General features: G+C 42.8%; 1 protein-coding gene across 1 annotated transcript in view; it reads right to left on the bottom strand.

The window, feature by feature from the left end:
* RECK (reversion inducing cysteine rich protein with kazal motifs) overlaps positions 1 to 14,162 on the bottom strand; it is a 1,099,858-nt gene extending 1,085,696 nt beyond the window's left edge. The window contains exon 1 of the mRNA XM_073630723.1: positions 13,307 to 14,162. Within this exon, the coding sequence (XP_073486824.1) occupies positions 13,307 to 13,382 (76 nt within the window). The 5' untranslated portion in view covers positions 13,383 to 14,162. The remainder of the gene's footprint in view (positions 1 to 13,306) is intronic.
* Positions 14,163 to 14,390: the final 228 nt, after the last annotated feature.

The following is a 14,390-nucleotide window of genomic DNA, read 5'->3' as shown; positions in this document are numbered from 1 at the left end:
TGTCCACTCTTCTCCTTGCCCAACAGCCGCCGTCACCCGCCATCTCGCTCCTGGGCCCACAGATGGGCAAGCAGAGTCAGGTAAGCATGGCGGGGGCGCCGATACCGGGGGTGTGTGAGAGTGGTACCACTGCCGCCCGAATGCTTTTACCTGACAGGCAGGACTCTGCTTGTCAGTTTCACACAATCCCAGTGGCTGCAGCCACTTGATTGTGTGTGATACCCTCTGCTGTCAGGTCTGTATGACGTACGGACCTGGCAGTGAAAAGGTTAAAGGTTAGGCTCACCTACAACTCCATCTGCTGCGGTGGAAAATGGGACAGAAATCTCTGTGAATGAATGATGGGACCGATTTTTAAAGTGACAGTGGCTCAAGGGGAGAACCCATACACGTTGTCTCCAGAGGGTCACTCTTCATTAGGGGGGTGGGGGGGGGTGGAGTTGTGCTTGCATGTTATATGTTACATCCTACAGTGTCTTAAAAAAGTATTCATACCCCTTGAAATTTTCCAAATTTTGGCATGTTACATCCAAAAACATAAATGTATTTTATTGGGATTTTATGTGATAGACCAACACAAAGTGGCACATAATTTTGAAGTGAAAGGAAAATGATAAATTGTTTTCATTTTTTTTTACAAATAAATATCTGAAAAGTGTGGCGTGCATTTGTATTCAGCCCCCATTACTCTGATACCCCTAACTAAAATATAGTGAAACCAATTGCCTTCAGGTGTCACCTAATTATAGTCCACCTGTGTGTAATTTAATCTCAGTATAAATACAGCTGTTCTGTAAAGCCCTCAGAGGTTTGTTAAAGAAACTTAGTGAACAAACAGCATCATATAGGCCAAGGAACACACCAGACTGGTCAGGGATAAAGTTGTGGAAAAGTTTAAAGCAGGGTAAAAAATAATATAAAAAAAATTCCAAGCTTTGAACATCTCATGGAGCACTGTTCAATCCATCAAATGGAAAGAGTATGACACAACTGCAAACCTACCAAGACGTGGCCGTCCACTTAAACTGGCAGGCCGGGCAAGGAGAGCATTAATCAGAAAAGCAGCCAAGAGGCCCATGGTAACTCTGGAGGAGCTGCAGGGATCCACAGCTCAGGTGGGAGAATATGTCCAAAGGACAACTATTAGTTGTGCACTCCACAAATCTGGCCTTTATGGAATAGTGGCAAGAAGAAAGCCACTGTTGAAAGAAATTCATAAGAAGTCCTGTTTGCAGTTTGTGAGAAGCCATGTGGGGGACACAGAAAACCTGTGGAAGAAGGTACTCTGGTCAGATGAGACCAAAATTCTACTTTTTGGCCTAAAAGCAAAACACTATGTGTGGCAGAATACTAAGACTGCACATCACCCTGAACACACCATCCCTATCGTAAAACATGGTGGTGGCATGTTGCAGGGATGCTTTTCTTCAGCAGGAACAGGGAAGCTGGTCAGAGTTGATGGGGAGATGGATGGAGTCAAATACAGGGCAATCTTAGAAGAAAACCTGTTATGCCCCGTACACACGGTCGGATTTTCCGATGGAAAATGTCCGATCGGAGCGTGTTGTCAGAAATTCTGACCGTGTGTGGGCTCCATCGGACATTTTCCATCGGATTTTCCGACACACAAAGTTGGAGAGCAGGAGATAAAATTTTCCGACAACAAAATCCGTTGTCGGAAATTCCGATCGTGTGTACACAAATCCGACGGACAAAGTGCCACGCATGCTCAGAATAAATAAAGAGATGAAAGCTATTGGCCACTGCCCCGTTTATAGTCCTGACGTACGTGTTTTACGTCACCGCGTTCAGAACGATCGGATTTTCCGACAACTTTGTGTGACTGTGTGTATGCAAGACAAGTTTGAGCCAACATCCGTCGGAAAAAATCCTAGGATTTTGTTGTTGGAATGTCCGAACAAAGTCCGACCGTGTGTACGCCCTATTAGAGTCTGCAAAAGATTTGAGACTGGGGTGGAGGTTCACCTTCCAGCAGGACAACGACCCTAAACATACAGCCAGAGCTACAATGGAATGGTTTAGATCAAAGCATATTAGAATGGCCCAGTCAAACTCCAGACCTAAATCCAATTGAGAATCTGTTGCAAGACTTGACAATTGCTGTTTAACCATTTAAGGACAGAGCCTCGTTTTGAGATTTGGTGTTCTGGTTTAAAACAGGTTTTTTTTGCTAGAAAATTACTTAGAACAAGAGAATTTAGAGAAATTAGAGATTAATTGGAGAATAAAATGGCAGTCGTTGCAATACTTTCTGTCACAGCGGTCTTACAAGCGCCCTTTTTTTGGAAAAAATACATGTTTTGGAAAAAGAAATAAGCCAATAGTGAAGTTAGCCCGTTTTTTTTTTTATTGTGAAATATGATGTTACGCCGAGTAAATTGTTATCCAACATGTCGCGCTTCAAAATTGCGCCCGCTCATGGAATGGCGACAAACTTTTACCCTTAAAAATCTCCATTGGCGATGTTTAAAATTCTACAGGTTGCATGTTTTGAGTTACAGAGAAGGTCTAGGGCTAGAACTATTGCTCTTGGTCTAACAATCGCGGTGATACCTCACATGTGTGGTTTGAACAGCGTTTACATATGCGGGCGCTACTCACGTATGCATTTGCTTCTGCACGCAAGCTCGGCAGGACGGGGCGCGTTAAATTTAAAAATTTTTTTTCTTATTTTACTTTTTATTCTTTATTTTTACACTGTTCTTTAAAAAAAATGAAAAAGAATGTTTCACTTTTTTTCCTATTACAAGGAATGTAAACATCCCTTGTAATAGAAAAAAAACATGACAGGACCTCTTAAATAAGAGATCTGGGGTCAAAAAGACCTCAGAGCTCATATTTACCCTAAATTGCAATAAAAAAATAAATTAAAAAAAAGTCGTTTTAAATGTCCCTTCCCGCCGACCGAACGCATATATGCGTACTCGGCTTTCCGGGGTTATACCGAGATGATGCCCGCAGCTGCAGGCATCATCCCGGTACCGTTGTTTACAGCGGGCGATCGGCTACCCGTGTATAACAACCGATGTGGCTAAAAGCCGCTCAGCTGTTATACCGGAGGAGCGGGAGGGGACATCCCCCCCCTCCCGCCGCCTCCCGCCGCTGTTACCGGGCCTCCCGTGCGATCGGGAGGCCCGGTGTCCGTTCGGCTGCCTTCGGCGGCTGGGGGCGGGCTGGAAAGAAGCTGCGAGCGGCTTCGTTCCAGCCTTCTTGTTGTAAATGCGGAAGCGACGTCATGACGTCACTTCCCGTTTACTCGGCTGCCAATGGCGCCGAATTTAAAAAAGTACACAGTATTCAGAATCGCCGTTTTCGGCGATCTGAATACTTTGAAGTGTAAAGGAGGGATGGGGGGGTCTTTTAGACCCCCCATCCCTCCATAAAGAGTACCTGTCACCACATATTACTGTCACAAGGGATGTTTACATTGCTTGTGACAGCAATAAAAGTAAAAAAAAAAAAAAAAAAAAAAATTTAAACACAATTTATAAAGTACAAAAATAAATAAATGAAATTAAAAAAAAAAAAAACATTTTTAAAGTGCCCCTGTCCCCGCGAGCTCGCGCAGCGAAGAAAACGCATACGGAAGTCGCGCCCGCATATGTAAACGGTGTTCAAACCACACATGTGAGGTATCGCCGCGATCGTCAGAGCGAGAGCAATAATTCTAGCCCTAGACCTCCTCTGTAGCTCAAACCTGGTAACCGTAAAAATTTTTTAAATCGTCGCCTATGGAAATTCAAAGGTACCGTAGTTCGTCGCCATTCCACGAGTGCGTGCAATTATAAAGGGTGACATGTTTGGTATCTATTTACTCGGCGTAACATCATCTTTCACATTATACAAAAAAATTGGGGTAACTTTACTGTTTGGATTTTTTAAAATTCATGAAAGTGTCACTTTTCCAAAAATTTGCATTTAAAACACCGCTGCACAAATACCGTTTGATAAAAAATATTGCAACAATCGCCATTTTATTCTCTAGATTCTCTGCTAAAAAAATATATATAATGTTTGGGGGTTCTAAATCATTTTCTAGCAAAAAATACGGATTTTAACTTGTAAACACCAAATTTCAAAAATAGGCTTAGTCATGAAAGGGTTAAGAGCTATGGGCGTAAGTGACGTTTTGACGTCACTTCCGCCCTGCAATGGTTTGGAGCTGGGTGGGGGCCATCTTCCCCTCACTCTGCTCCATACCACACAGGGAGAAGGATTCGATCACCTCCTCCGCTGCAGGCGGCTCCGGTAAGAGGTGGAGGGCACCGTAGTGCAGCGGGAGGGGGGCCCTCTCCCGCTACCGATAAAAGTGATCTTGCGGGGAATCCGACGCAGAGACTACTTTTATCTGAAAGCCAACCGCCCGCTGCTGCTAGCTGCTGCCATAACAACGATATTCCACTTCAAACAGCCAACGTACAACGACGGCGGGCAGTCGGCAAGTGGTTAAAGACGCTCTCCAGCCAATATGACAGAATTGAGCTATTTTGCAAAGAAGAATATTTCAAAGGGCAAATATTTTACTCTCTAGATGTGCAAAGCCTGTAGAGACATCCCCCAAAAAGACTTGCAGCTGTAATCACAGCAAAAGGTGGTTCTACAAAATATTGACTCGGGGGGCTGAATACAAATGCATGCCACACTTTTCATATACTTATTTGTAAAAAATGTTGAAAACCATTTATCATTTTCCTTCCACTTCACAATTATGTGCCACTTTGTATTGGTCTATCACATAAAATCCCAATAAAATACATTTACGTTTTTGGTTGCAACAAAATGCAAAATGTGGAAAATTTCACGGGGTATGGATACTTTTTCAAGGCACTGTATATACCGGTGTAATATGTACCATGTTCCTGTTTTTTATCAAATCACTAGGTTTATCTCACGTTTTATGTTTACATTATTACCTCTTTTCATTTCTTCTACCTCTATCTGGTTTTGTATTGGCATACTGTGCCATCTGTTTTATTGGTGGCTCACCTGTTACTTTGTTCTTTTTTTTCAGTAACAAATAACTACATGCCAGTTTGACCCCTATATGGATGAATCTTACTTGCTAGTTTCTTATGCTACTACACTACTGATCTTGGACAGTACTCTACTCATGTGATTTTACGTGATGCCAGTTGTTAATTTGCTTAGGTGTTCACTGTGCCCATTTTCAGGTTTGTTTTAAATGAATCCAACTATGAATCTACAAGTGAAAATTGTCTCATTACAGAACTTCTTTTACTCCTAATGAAAATCTAAAAGCTTAAAAGCCTTCTAAAATCTAAAAGCCATTATTTTGGAATCTCAATAACCCCACATTAGAAGACTGAGATAAACACAACTAATACTGAAAAATTTGGAAATACTACCAAAGAAAAAAAATGGCAATTGCATACAGTAGGTATAGCTTCTATACCAAATAATTGTAGACCTGATGTATCTTTATTATGATACATTTAAAAATGGCAGGGTACACTTTGTTTAGTGCCACCCTGTTCAATAAAACAATGATGCTCGTTAAATCTAGTATGCATCATACATGTGGTACGGCTTACATAGTACAGCCCAAATAGTCACTTTAGACCATATACAACAAATTGAGTGCTAGAGGTGATAAATTAATTTATGTCGTAATGCTCGATCCATCCAGCAGCCTGCCTGCATGATATGGCATTGGCAGCTGCTGCTATTCCTGTCAGACTTGCTTCACTGTGAAGAGGGATCATCACATCCAAAAGAGGGACCTCCATCCAAGTAGACATTAAAGACTAAGGCTGGCCATACACTATACAATTTTCTGATTCAATTTCCTTTAGATTTACCTTCAACTATGTAGTGCAAGGGCCTGTCTGGTTGCATACAAATTGAAAGGGTTTAGGTTTGACCTCATATTATATGGTTTTGGTAAATCTAAAGGAAAGTTGAACAGGAAAATTGTATAGTGTATGGCCAGCTTAAGATGTGGTTTTGATGAGCCTTTAAGCATCTGATTTTGTGAGTGCATTACATATTGTGATTTTAACATATTAATTAAAAGGATTTATTGCACTAGAGTGGTTTGCACTCTGTCGATTGTGTTTTTACAATACTATGGCCACTTGGCCAGCCTAAGTTAATTTAGTTAAGGGGGACAGGGAGTGCAAACAATGTACTTTTCACTGAGAGTGCACTTGTCTTTAAATCAAAGAAGTAGCTAACCTAAGAAATTGCAATAAATTACAGTAAATAATTAAAGTAAATCAACAAGGATGGAGATGATTACTGCCAGATAACTAGGACTGCATTCCAGGATGGTTGGCTATTGGCTGGAGGGTCTCCCTATCAATGCAGATCTTGTCTTCAGGTCTCCAACAAAAAGACAGATGCCACATCATCCCACAGGGGCCCCTGCAATGGGACATTGCTGCAACATTCACCTGGAGGCATCCCTGTAAATAACTATTAGGGGTGCAACGGATCGCCACCGATCCGTGATCCAAACGGTTCAACCTGTTCGGATCGGCACACATGCGCTCTGCGGAGCGCGCCACTGCCTCGGCCTTAGGAAAGGCCACGGCTTCGGCCTAGCTCCGGAGCGGCGGCCATCTTTGTACACCCGGCAGTGGTGCGCGCTGACGTCATCAACCCTCAACTCGTGGATCTGATCTGGCCGGCTTGGCGGTTTCTATTCTGTAAGGTAAGACTAAACACTAGTCTTCCTTCCTAATTCCTATACTCATACTGTATATACAGTGGGGGAGTCTGTGGATATTACAGCAGTGGGGGAGATTGTGGATATTACAGTGGGGGAGATTGTGGATATTATTACAGTGGGGGAGATGACGTGGATATTACAGTGGGGGAGATTTTTTTTGTTGATCCGAAAATGATCCGAACCGTAACTCCTGATCCGAGGAACGATCCGAACTGTGAGTTTTTTGATCCGTTGCACCCCTAATAACTATATATACCTGGGTATATATGCACAATCCCACCAGGACTCCTATCGGGTCCTTTGCTGATACTGTCTGTTTGTACATTGTTATTGTTATTATTCTTTTCTTGCATAAAGCTTGTATTATTTCTATACTGGTTTGCATCTATATGTTCCTGGTAATGTTATATGCTGGTTGCAGTAGTTCTGCTTTCAATTACTTTGATTAGATTACTGGTTCCCAGGAAGGGAAGCCCCTCTGCCTCCGTGGAAGCAGTGCCAACATTATTATCAAGATAAAAATGCAAGAAACAGACCCAAGGTGCTCAACCATAGAATGGGCTAGCAGTTATTTGTGGTAGTAACATGCATCCTATTGATCCAGTCCCATGCTGCATGCAATCCACTGGAGGAATGGAGATATCCAAAACAGGAACACAAAGGCTATATGCTTTGCACTGGTAAAGTCAGGGTATCCATGAGAAACAAGTAGATAAATTAGAGGATGATGAAAAACCGAATAAAACTTGCTTCCATATAAACCATGAAGTAACATTTAATACGTGGCCATAGGTAAAGAACACAGTCTAGATAAAAACACAGTCATGTGTGAACAATACAGTCTAATTTAAAAGGCAAAAGCCCAAGTCTCCTACAGCCTCAAACACTAAATGGATTATCAAGCCTACTCCTCCACCTATCAAAAGTTCTGGTTCTTCTATTTACCTACAGGTTTAGCACAATATCCTGTTTAAGGAGGGACATTTTTCATACACCCCCCCAAAAGAAAGCAACTAAATGTCCTTTTAGAGCAGTGGTTCTCAACCTGGGGGTCGGAACCCCCTCGGGGGTCAAATGACAATTTGCCAGGGGTCACCAAATCCTGGGCTGTTCCTGAAGCCTGCACCACTCTCCCAGCCGTTTTGCAGCCACCCAGCAGCCTGGCCATGGAGCCTGTGGAAGCCCAGCTTGGCTGTTCCTGGAGCCCGCGGCCGTCTGGCCGCCCACTCAGCCTTTTTACCAGTCACTCATTCAGTTCATGGCATGGCTTGGGGAGCAGAGACAGGAGGTCAGCTGACTGGTGAGGAATGTGAAGTGGGAGGGGCTGGAGGAGACCCTATCTCCTGATTTCTGCATAGGTGTCACTGCTGCGAGACACCACAGAGCTGGAGACACAGTGAGTCACACTACCTGTGATTAGAGTTGCCATTAAAAGTCCCCACTACAGTTCTCAGATCAGCAGATGACCTTGATCAAGAGCACCTAAGTTGGCTGATCAGAACTCCCCGCCAGCACTGCCACTCATCCCAATTCCCATCACCCCCCAAGGTGTAAGAGAAGGAATAAAAATAGAGAATACATGAAAAGGAGAGGAAAAGAGGGGGAGGAACAAAGAAAAAGGGAGAGAAAGAATGAGAAAAAGACAGCTAGAGAGAGGAATGGGGGAAAAAAAAAACAAGAAATTAGGATAGAGAGAGATAAAAAGGAAAGAAAGGAGAACACAGAGTGGTACATCCTAAAATGTACCATAAGTGGTTTTAATACTGTACAAATGGAAAGGACTCAGGAAGCGCTAAATGTCCGTGGGTTAGGGTCGCAAATTCGTTGTCTTGCCTTGGGTGCTGACAACCCACTCTACGAAAATAATTTTACTGTTAGGGGTCCCCACAACTTGGGAAATTTTATCAAGGGGTCACGGCACTATAAAAGGTTGAGAACCACTGTTTTAGAGACACACACATACACAGCAGGGCCAGTTCTGATGTAAGCCAATAAAATAAATCAAATAACAAATTGATGAATAATAGTATTAAAGACCTAATCAACCTAACAGGCAAATAAATCGAATCAAATCAAGTAAGCATCAACCTAAATCTCACCTCCCCCCTTCTTACCAAATAACTAATCAAACCATTTACGATAAATGGCAAATAGTTTAATCCAGATAAACGATATAACCAAAAAATAAAGTCACTGATTTGTTAAAGTGGTTGTAAAGGCACAAGGTTTTTTACCTGCATGCATTCTATGTTCTGTGTGCAGCAGCCCCCCTAATACTTTCCTGAGCCCCCTCTCGATCCAGCAATGTCCATGAGAGCCTTGTCTCTCCGGGGACTCACACTCCTGATTGGCTCCCGCTGCTGGCAATCACAGCCAGTGAGACAATCAGGAGGCAAAGGGGGCGGGGCCAAATCACAGCTCTGTGTGTGAATGGACACAGAGCCATGGGTTGGGAGCGCGCCTGCTTGGGTGCACCCGCAGCAGGGAGGGGCCAGGAGCGCCAGCGTGGAACCCTAAAAGAGGAGGATCCGGGTTGCTCTGTGCAAAACCATTGCACAGAGCAAGTAACTATAACCTGTTTTTCAGCCCCAAATCCAATCACTATCCAAATCAACTTATTCACACCCTTGTTATCTCTCGCCTTGACTATTATAACTCCCTCCTCATTGGCCTACCTCTCCGCAATCTAGCCCCTCTTCAGCCTATCATGAATGCCGCTGCCAGACTCATCCACCTTAGCAACAGTTCAGTGTCCGCCACTCCTCTGCCAATCCCTCCACTGGCTTCCCATTGCCCAAAGAATAAAATTCAAAACACTAACAATAACATATAAAGCCATTCACAATTCTGCCCTGAGCTACATCACCAATCTTATCTCCAAATATCACCCAAACCTTCCTCTGTTCCTCCCGAGACCTTTTGCTCTCTAGCTCCCTTGTCTCCTCCTCCCATGCTTGTCTCCAGGACTTCTTCAAAGCCTCTCCCATCCTCTGGAACGCACTACCCCAATCTTTCCGGCTATCTCCTACTCTGTCCACTTTTAGGCAATCCCTGAAAACTCATCACTTCAGGGTGGCCTATCCTGCCTCCAGCTAACAATCAAATCTTCTACTCACCTCATCAGTTCATCCCTCACAGTCCCTACCTTTTGTTTCAACAACCAGCGCTTCTCTAACCCTCTTGTTTTGAATTGTACTATTGGTGTAGTGTCTCCCTACATTGTAAAGCACTGCGCAAACTGTTGGCGCTATATAAATCCTGTATAAGTGAAATAAGGTGTGCAACCTAAAGTGTACAAATACATATGTGAAAAAACAGTGAAGATAGAAATCCAACCTAAACTGCAAACTAAAAAATAGTTCATTTAGATATAAATGTGACATCCGTCAGAGGGCTCGATATTGTCCTTATACCACCCAGAAGATATATATATATATAAGAGACTTCATTAAAGAAAAGTCCTTCTGTAACCTGGGAACATTATATTCATCAAGTATTCTCCTGAGCAGAGCGATATTGGTGTAAAAAAGGGGCTGCTTACCAGATACGTAGGACCCCCACTACAGAGATCTTATGGGCTCAGACAAACCAGATATCTAGGACGGGGACGGCTGCTTCCGACATCCACTGGGAATCCCTCCTCACCAGGCACTTTTGAACAATATCGGTTCAAAAGGCTGCAGTGTTCTTCCCGTGTTCCTTGTTCACATAGGATCACTTGTGAGGTATGATGTAGTATTTAGGGGAGGAAAGAAAAGTGCCTCATGACGCAGTAGATTAAAAAATCCTTTATTCCATATCATGAACAACTGACATCATGCAGGCATTTAGCAGAGAAACATTCAAACGAAAATCACAGCCGCGGCATAAGCCAGTCAGCTGAAACGTGGTGACGTCAGGTCCTAAATCTCCACCCGATGCTGCGTTTCTCCGCAATAGGCATCGACTGGGAAAGGAGGCTATATAAATCCTGTATAATAATAATAATTTTAAAGAAAAAAAAAACAAGACTTTAACCACTTGCCAACCGCCGCACGCCGATGTACGTCCCTTTTTTGGCGGTGGATATCGTTGTTATGGCAGCAGCTAGCTGCCATAACCCCGGTACCCCCATTTTCGTGCGGCGATCGGCTTTCAGATAAAAGTGGTCTCTGCGGCGGATTCGCCGCAAGATCCCTTTTATCCGTGGCGGGAGAGGGCCCCCCCGCCGCGATCCGGTGCCCTCTGCAGGTAGCAGCGGAGGCAATTCGGTCTGTCTTCTAGCTGTGCCTGGAGATGAGTGAGGCTAAGATGGCGCCCACTCGTCTCCATGACACTGCAGGGCGGAAGCGACGTCAAAACATCACTTCCGCCCATACGTCTTAAAGGCATATTTTTTTCAATGTCATTTTTTAAATGACACTTCTTTTTTTTATTACATTTTAGTGTAAATATGAGATCTGAGGTCTAGGAATAAAAGTGACACAATTTTTTTTTTAAACAGTGTAAAAATAAATAAAATCATATAAGATAAATAAGAATAATAGAAAAAAACATTTTTTTCACCACTTCACTAACCGCCCATAGTCAAATGACGGCCTGAGATGGGATCTCCCATCCTGGGTGGCCGTCATATGACATCCTGGGCTTCCCGGCCATCTAGGGGGCGTGGGTGCGCATCCGCGGCATTGCTCGGGACCCGGTGCGTGTGCCCGGCGGCCGCGATTGCCGCCGGGCAACCGCGATTGCCCGTTAACCGAACAGGACCGTGGATCTGTGTGTGTGTAAACACACAGATCCACGTCCTGTCAGGTGAGAGGAGACCGATCTGTGTTCCCAGTACAGAGGAACACCGATCGGTCTCCTCCCCTTGTGAGTCCCCACCCCCTACAGTTACCCTACACTTAGAATCACTCCCCTAGGAAACACATTTAACCCCTTGTGTCCCCCTAGTGGTTAACCCCTTCCCTGCCTGTCACATTTATACAGTAATCAATGCAATTTTATAGCATTGATCGCTGTATAAATGTGAATGGTCCCAAAAATGTGTCAAAGACACATGTAAGACCGCTGCGCAAATACGGTGTGAAAAAAAGTATTGCAATGACCGCCATTTTATTCTCTAGGGTGCTAGAAAAAAAATATATATAATGTTTGGGGGTTCTAAATAATTTTCTAGCAAAAAGAACTGCTGTAACATGTAAACACCTAAATTCCAAAACGAGGCTAGTCCTTAAGTGGTTAATATCCCTTTAAAGTTTTAGACTGTGGGTAATAAAGTAGGCTGTAAAAAACAGTTTTCATCCAACCCTACCTATCTATGAAACAATCTAAAAAGGTATTAGGGATGTAAAAATAAACAATTTGGTTACATTTTAACACAATACTTTGCATGCAGTGATAACTTCAAAGCTATATCACTTATTTGAGTGGGCTATTGCATATTTGAAGCTTTCTTCTTGGCAACAGTCTGTTTAAAGAAAAGCCGTATAAAGTAAAACTTTAGGGTTTCAATGCCTCTCACAGTTATAGTTCTACAAACCAATATAGCTCAGTGGAGTGTTGATTGAAAAAAAAAAACATGCAAACTGTACAATAAATGTTTTCAACATTGTAGATGCTACTGCTAACGTACATTCAGATTATAACAATCATGAGACAGCTATTGTGCCCTAGAATATAAGCATTCCGCTCATCTCCTTCCTGCAAAAACAAAAGTGCTGATGAAGGGGGAAGGGTGCAGCACAACCTCCCAAACTATTACAGCCTCTTGATCCAGAACACAGCTACAACCATATGTGCTCCACTTCCTGTGTGACCAAAAGCTGTTTGTTGTAACGTAAAAGGCATGGCATGACTGTGCAATCTATTTATTTATTTGGGATTTTTTTTTTTTTTTTTTTTCAATGCTTGACAATTAAAGAATTCATGGTACACATTGTTAAAAACAAAGGCAAACTGACATTATTTTAAAAATAACTTGATAGCATGTCTGTAATGTACAATATATGCTTTCTATGGACATTTTTTTAAAGAATAAGATTTTTTTAGGGTCTCACAAAATTATGAGCATACATCATATTGACTTCACAAATGGGAGGCAACTCAGAAAGTGAAATCATATCAATAATCTACTTCCAAATTACAACACGCATGAATCACTCAGAATAACACAATACCCCTTTATTTATATGCCTTTGCCATGTAATGCTCTTGGTATAATCACTGCTCATAGATGAATTTTATATGTTATGTACAAAAAACTAAGAAGGTTAGATTTTATGATACAGTCTATACAGTGGCATATAATCTGTCCCATTATTTGTGTGTAGTATCATTGCTTAACAAATCCAATCTTATCCGAGTCATTTTGTGCTTAGGTTTGTTATTGAATATGGTACATTATTTTATTTTACACAAGCATGAAGCTGAGAAGTTTTAGAATGATTAGCCTCATTTTATAGTGAAATAGCTGTTAGTTTCTAAGTTGCAGGATGAGTGAAAGTGTGCCATGACAGTGAAAGGCATGCAGTATTTTTCCTCTTCCACGATATACTCCTACATGAAAACATTAGAAGTATGATGCATTTCCTTTCCCTAATTTCAATCACTCACCCGCAGCCTCAGGGAACAGCACTGCCATTAGGAGCAGGTAGAGCCCAGGGAGCCCACACGTTTCAGCTGTAGACATGACCCACAAGAAAGCTAGGATCCTAACATCACATCAGTGCTGCTGCTACCCCCTCCTCTTCGAATATGTAGCCAGAATCCTCTCTTTCTTCCTTCCTTCTCCTCCTCTTCCACTTCCCCTCACTCCTCCTCTCAGCATAGATATGTTTCTACCAAACTCTCCTTCTTGATCATAACCCATCTAAAATCTCCAATTCCCCATGGCTTCTCTTTAGTCATGTGCTATGAGAGGTAATTTACATTATACTTTACATACTTTAAATGCTAGATTCACCTTTAAAAATAATAAATGAACATGTTTTTTTAAGGAAAAAATTAATTGTGCATTTATTATTATTATTTATTTTTTTTTTTTAACAGAAACCTGTAAAGCATTGCACCAGTGATCAGTGAATCGCAGATGCAATGTCAGGCTTTTGTACACTCTCCCTCCATCTCTCTTCCCGTAAATCTGTGCAGGCTTTCAGTTTGAAAACTGAAGGAAGTTTCAATGGACTACTAATGTGCTGAGTCCGTGGAGAAATAAGAGTCCGTCTGCCGTGGGGGAAGATGGGACTTGTAGTTTATAAATGCACAGATTTCTTTGAATGAATGAGGTGACTGTACAGGAGGAGTTTGTACAGACACACTGATTTTAAATGTGACGGTGGCTGCAGAATAGAGAAACCCTCCACACGCTGTTACAGGAAGGAGGGGGGCTCATGGGGTGCTCCTAAATATGTGTGTTACATGTAAAATGCCCCAAAAGGTGAACCTATCCTTTAAGTGTAAGGCTGACCTCAGGTCAGCCTGTGTTTGTGGGAGGAGTCGGGCTGCATAAAGCCTCCCCTCCGTCCCTCCTTGCCTGTCAACTGTGGCTCACGTATGAGCGTCATTTCCGGGCGACCCTTCCTTCACTTCCGGTTTCGAGGTCCGCACGGTCTCATCCTCTCCTCTCTCACATAGGACAGCGGCGTCCGCTCGGTCCGGTCGAAGCTTCGTTTCATGACGGGGCAGGTAAGGGAGGGAT

The sequence above is a fragment of the Aquarana catesbeiana genome, linkage group LG05 (genome assembly GCF_042186555.1).
Source record: "Aquarana catesbeiana isolate 2022-GZ linkage group LG05, ASM4218655v1, whole genome shotgun sequence".
In the NCBI taxonomy this organism is placed as follows: domain Eukaryota; kingdom Metazoa; phylum Chordata; class Amphibia; order Anura; family Ranidae; genus Aquarana; species Aquarana catesbeiana.
Note: the sequence above shows the minus strand (reverse complement) of the source record. Positions and strands in the feature narration are given on the sequence as shown.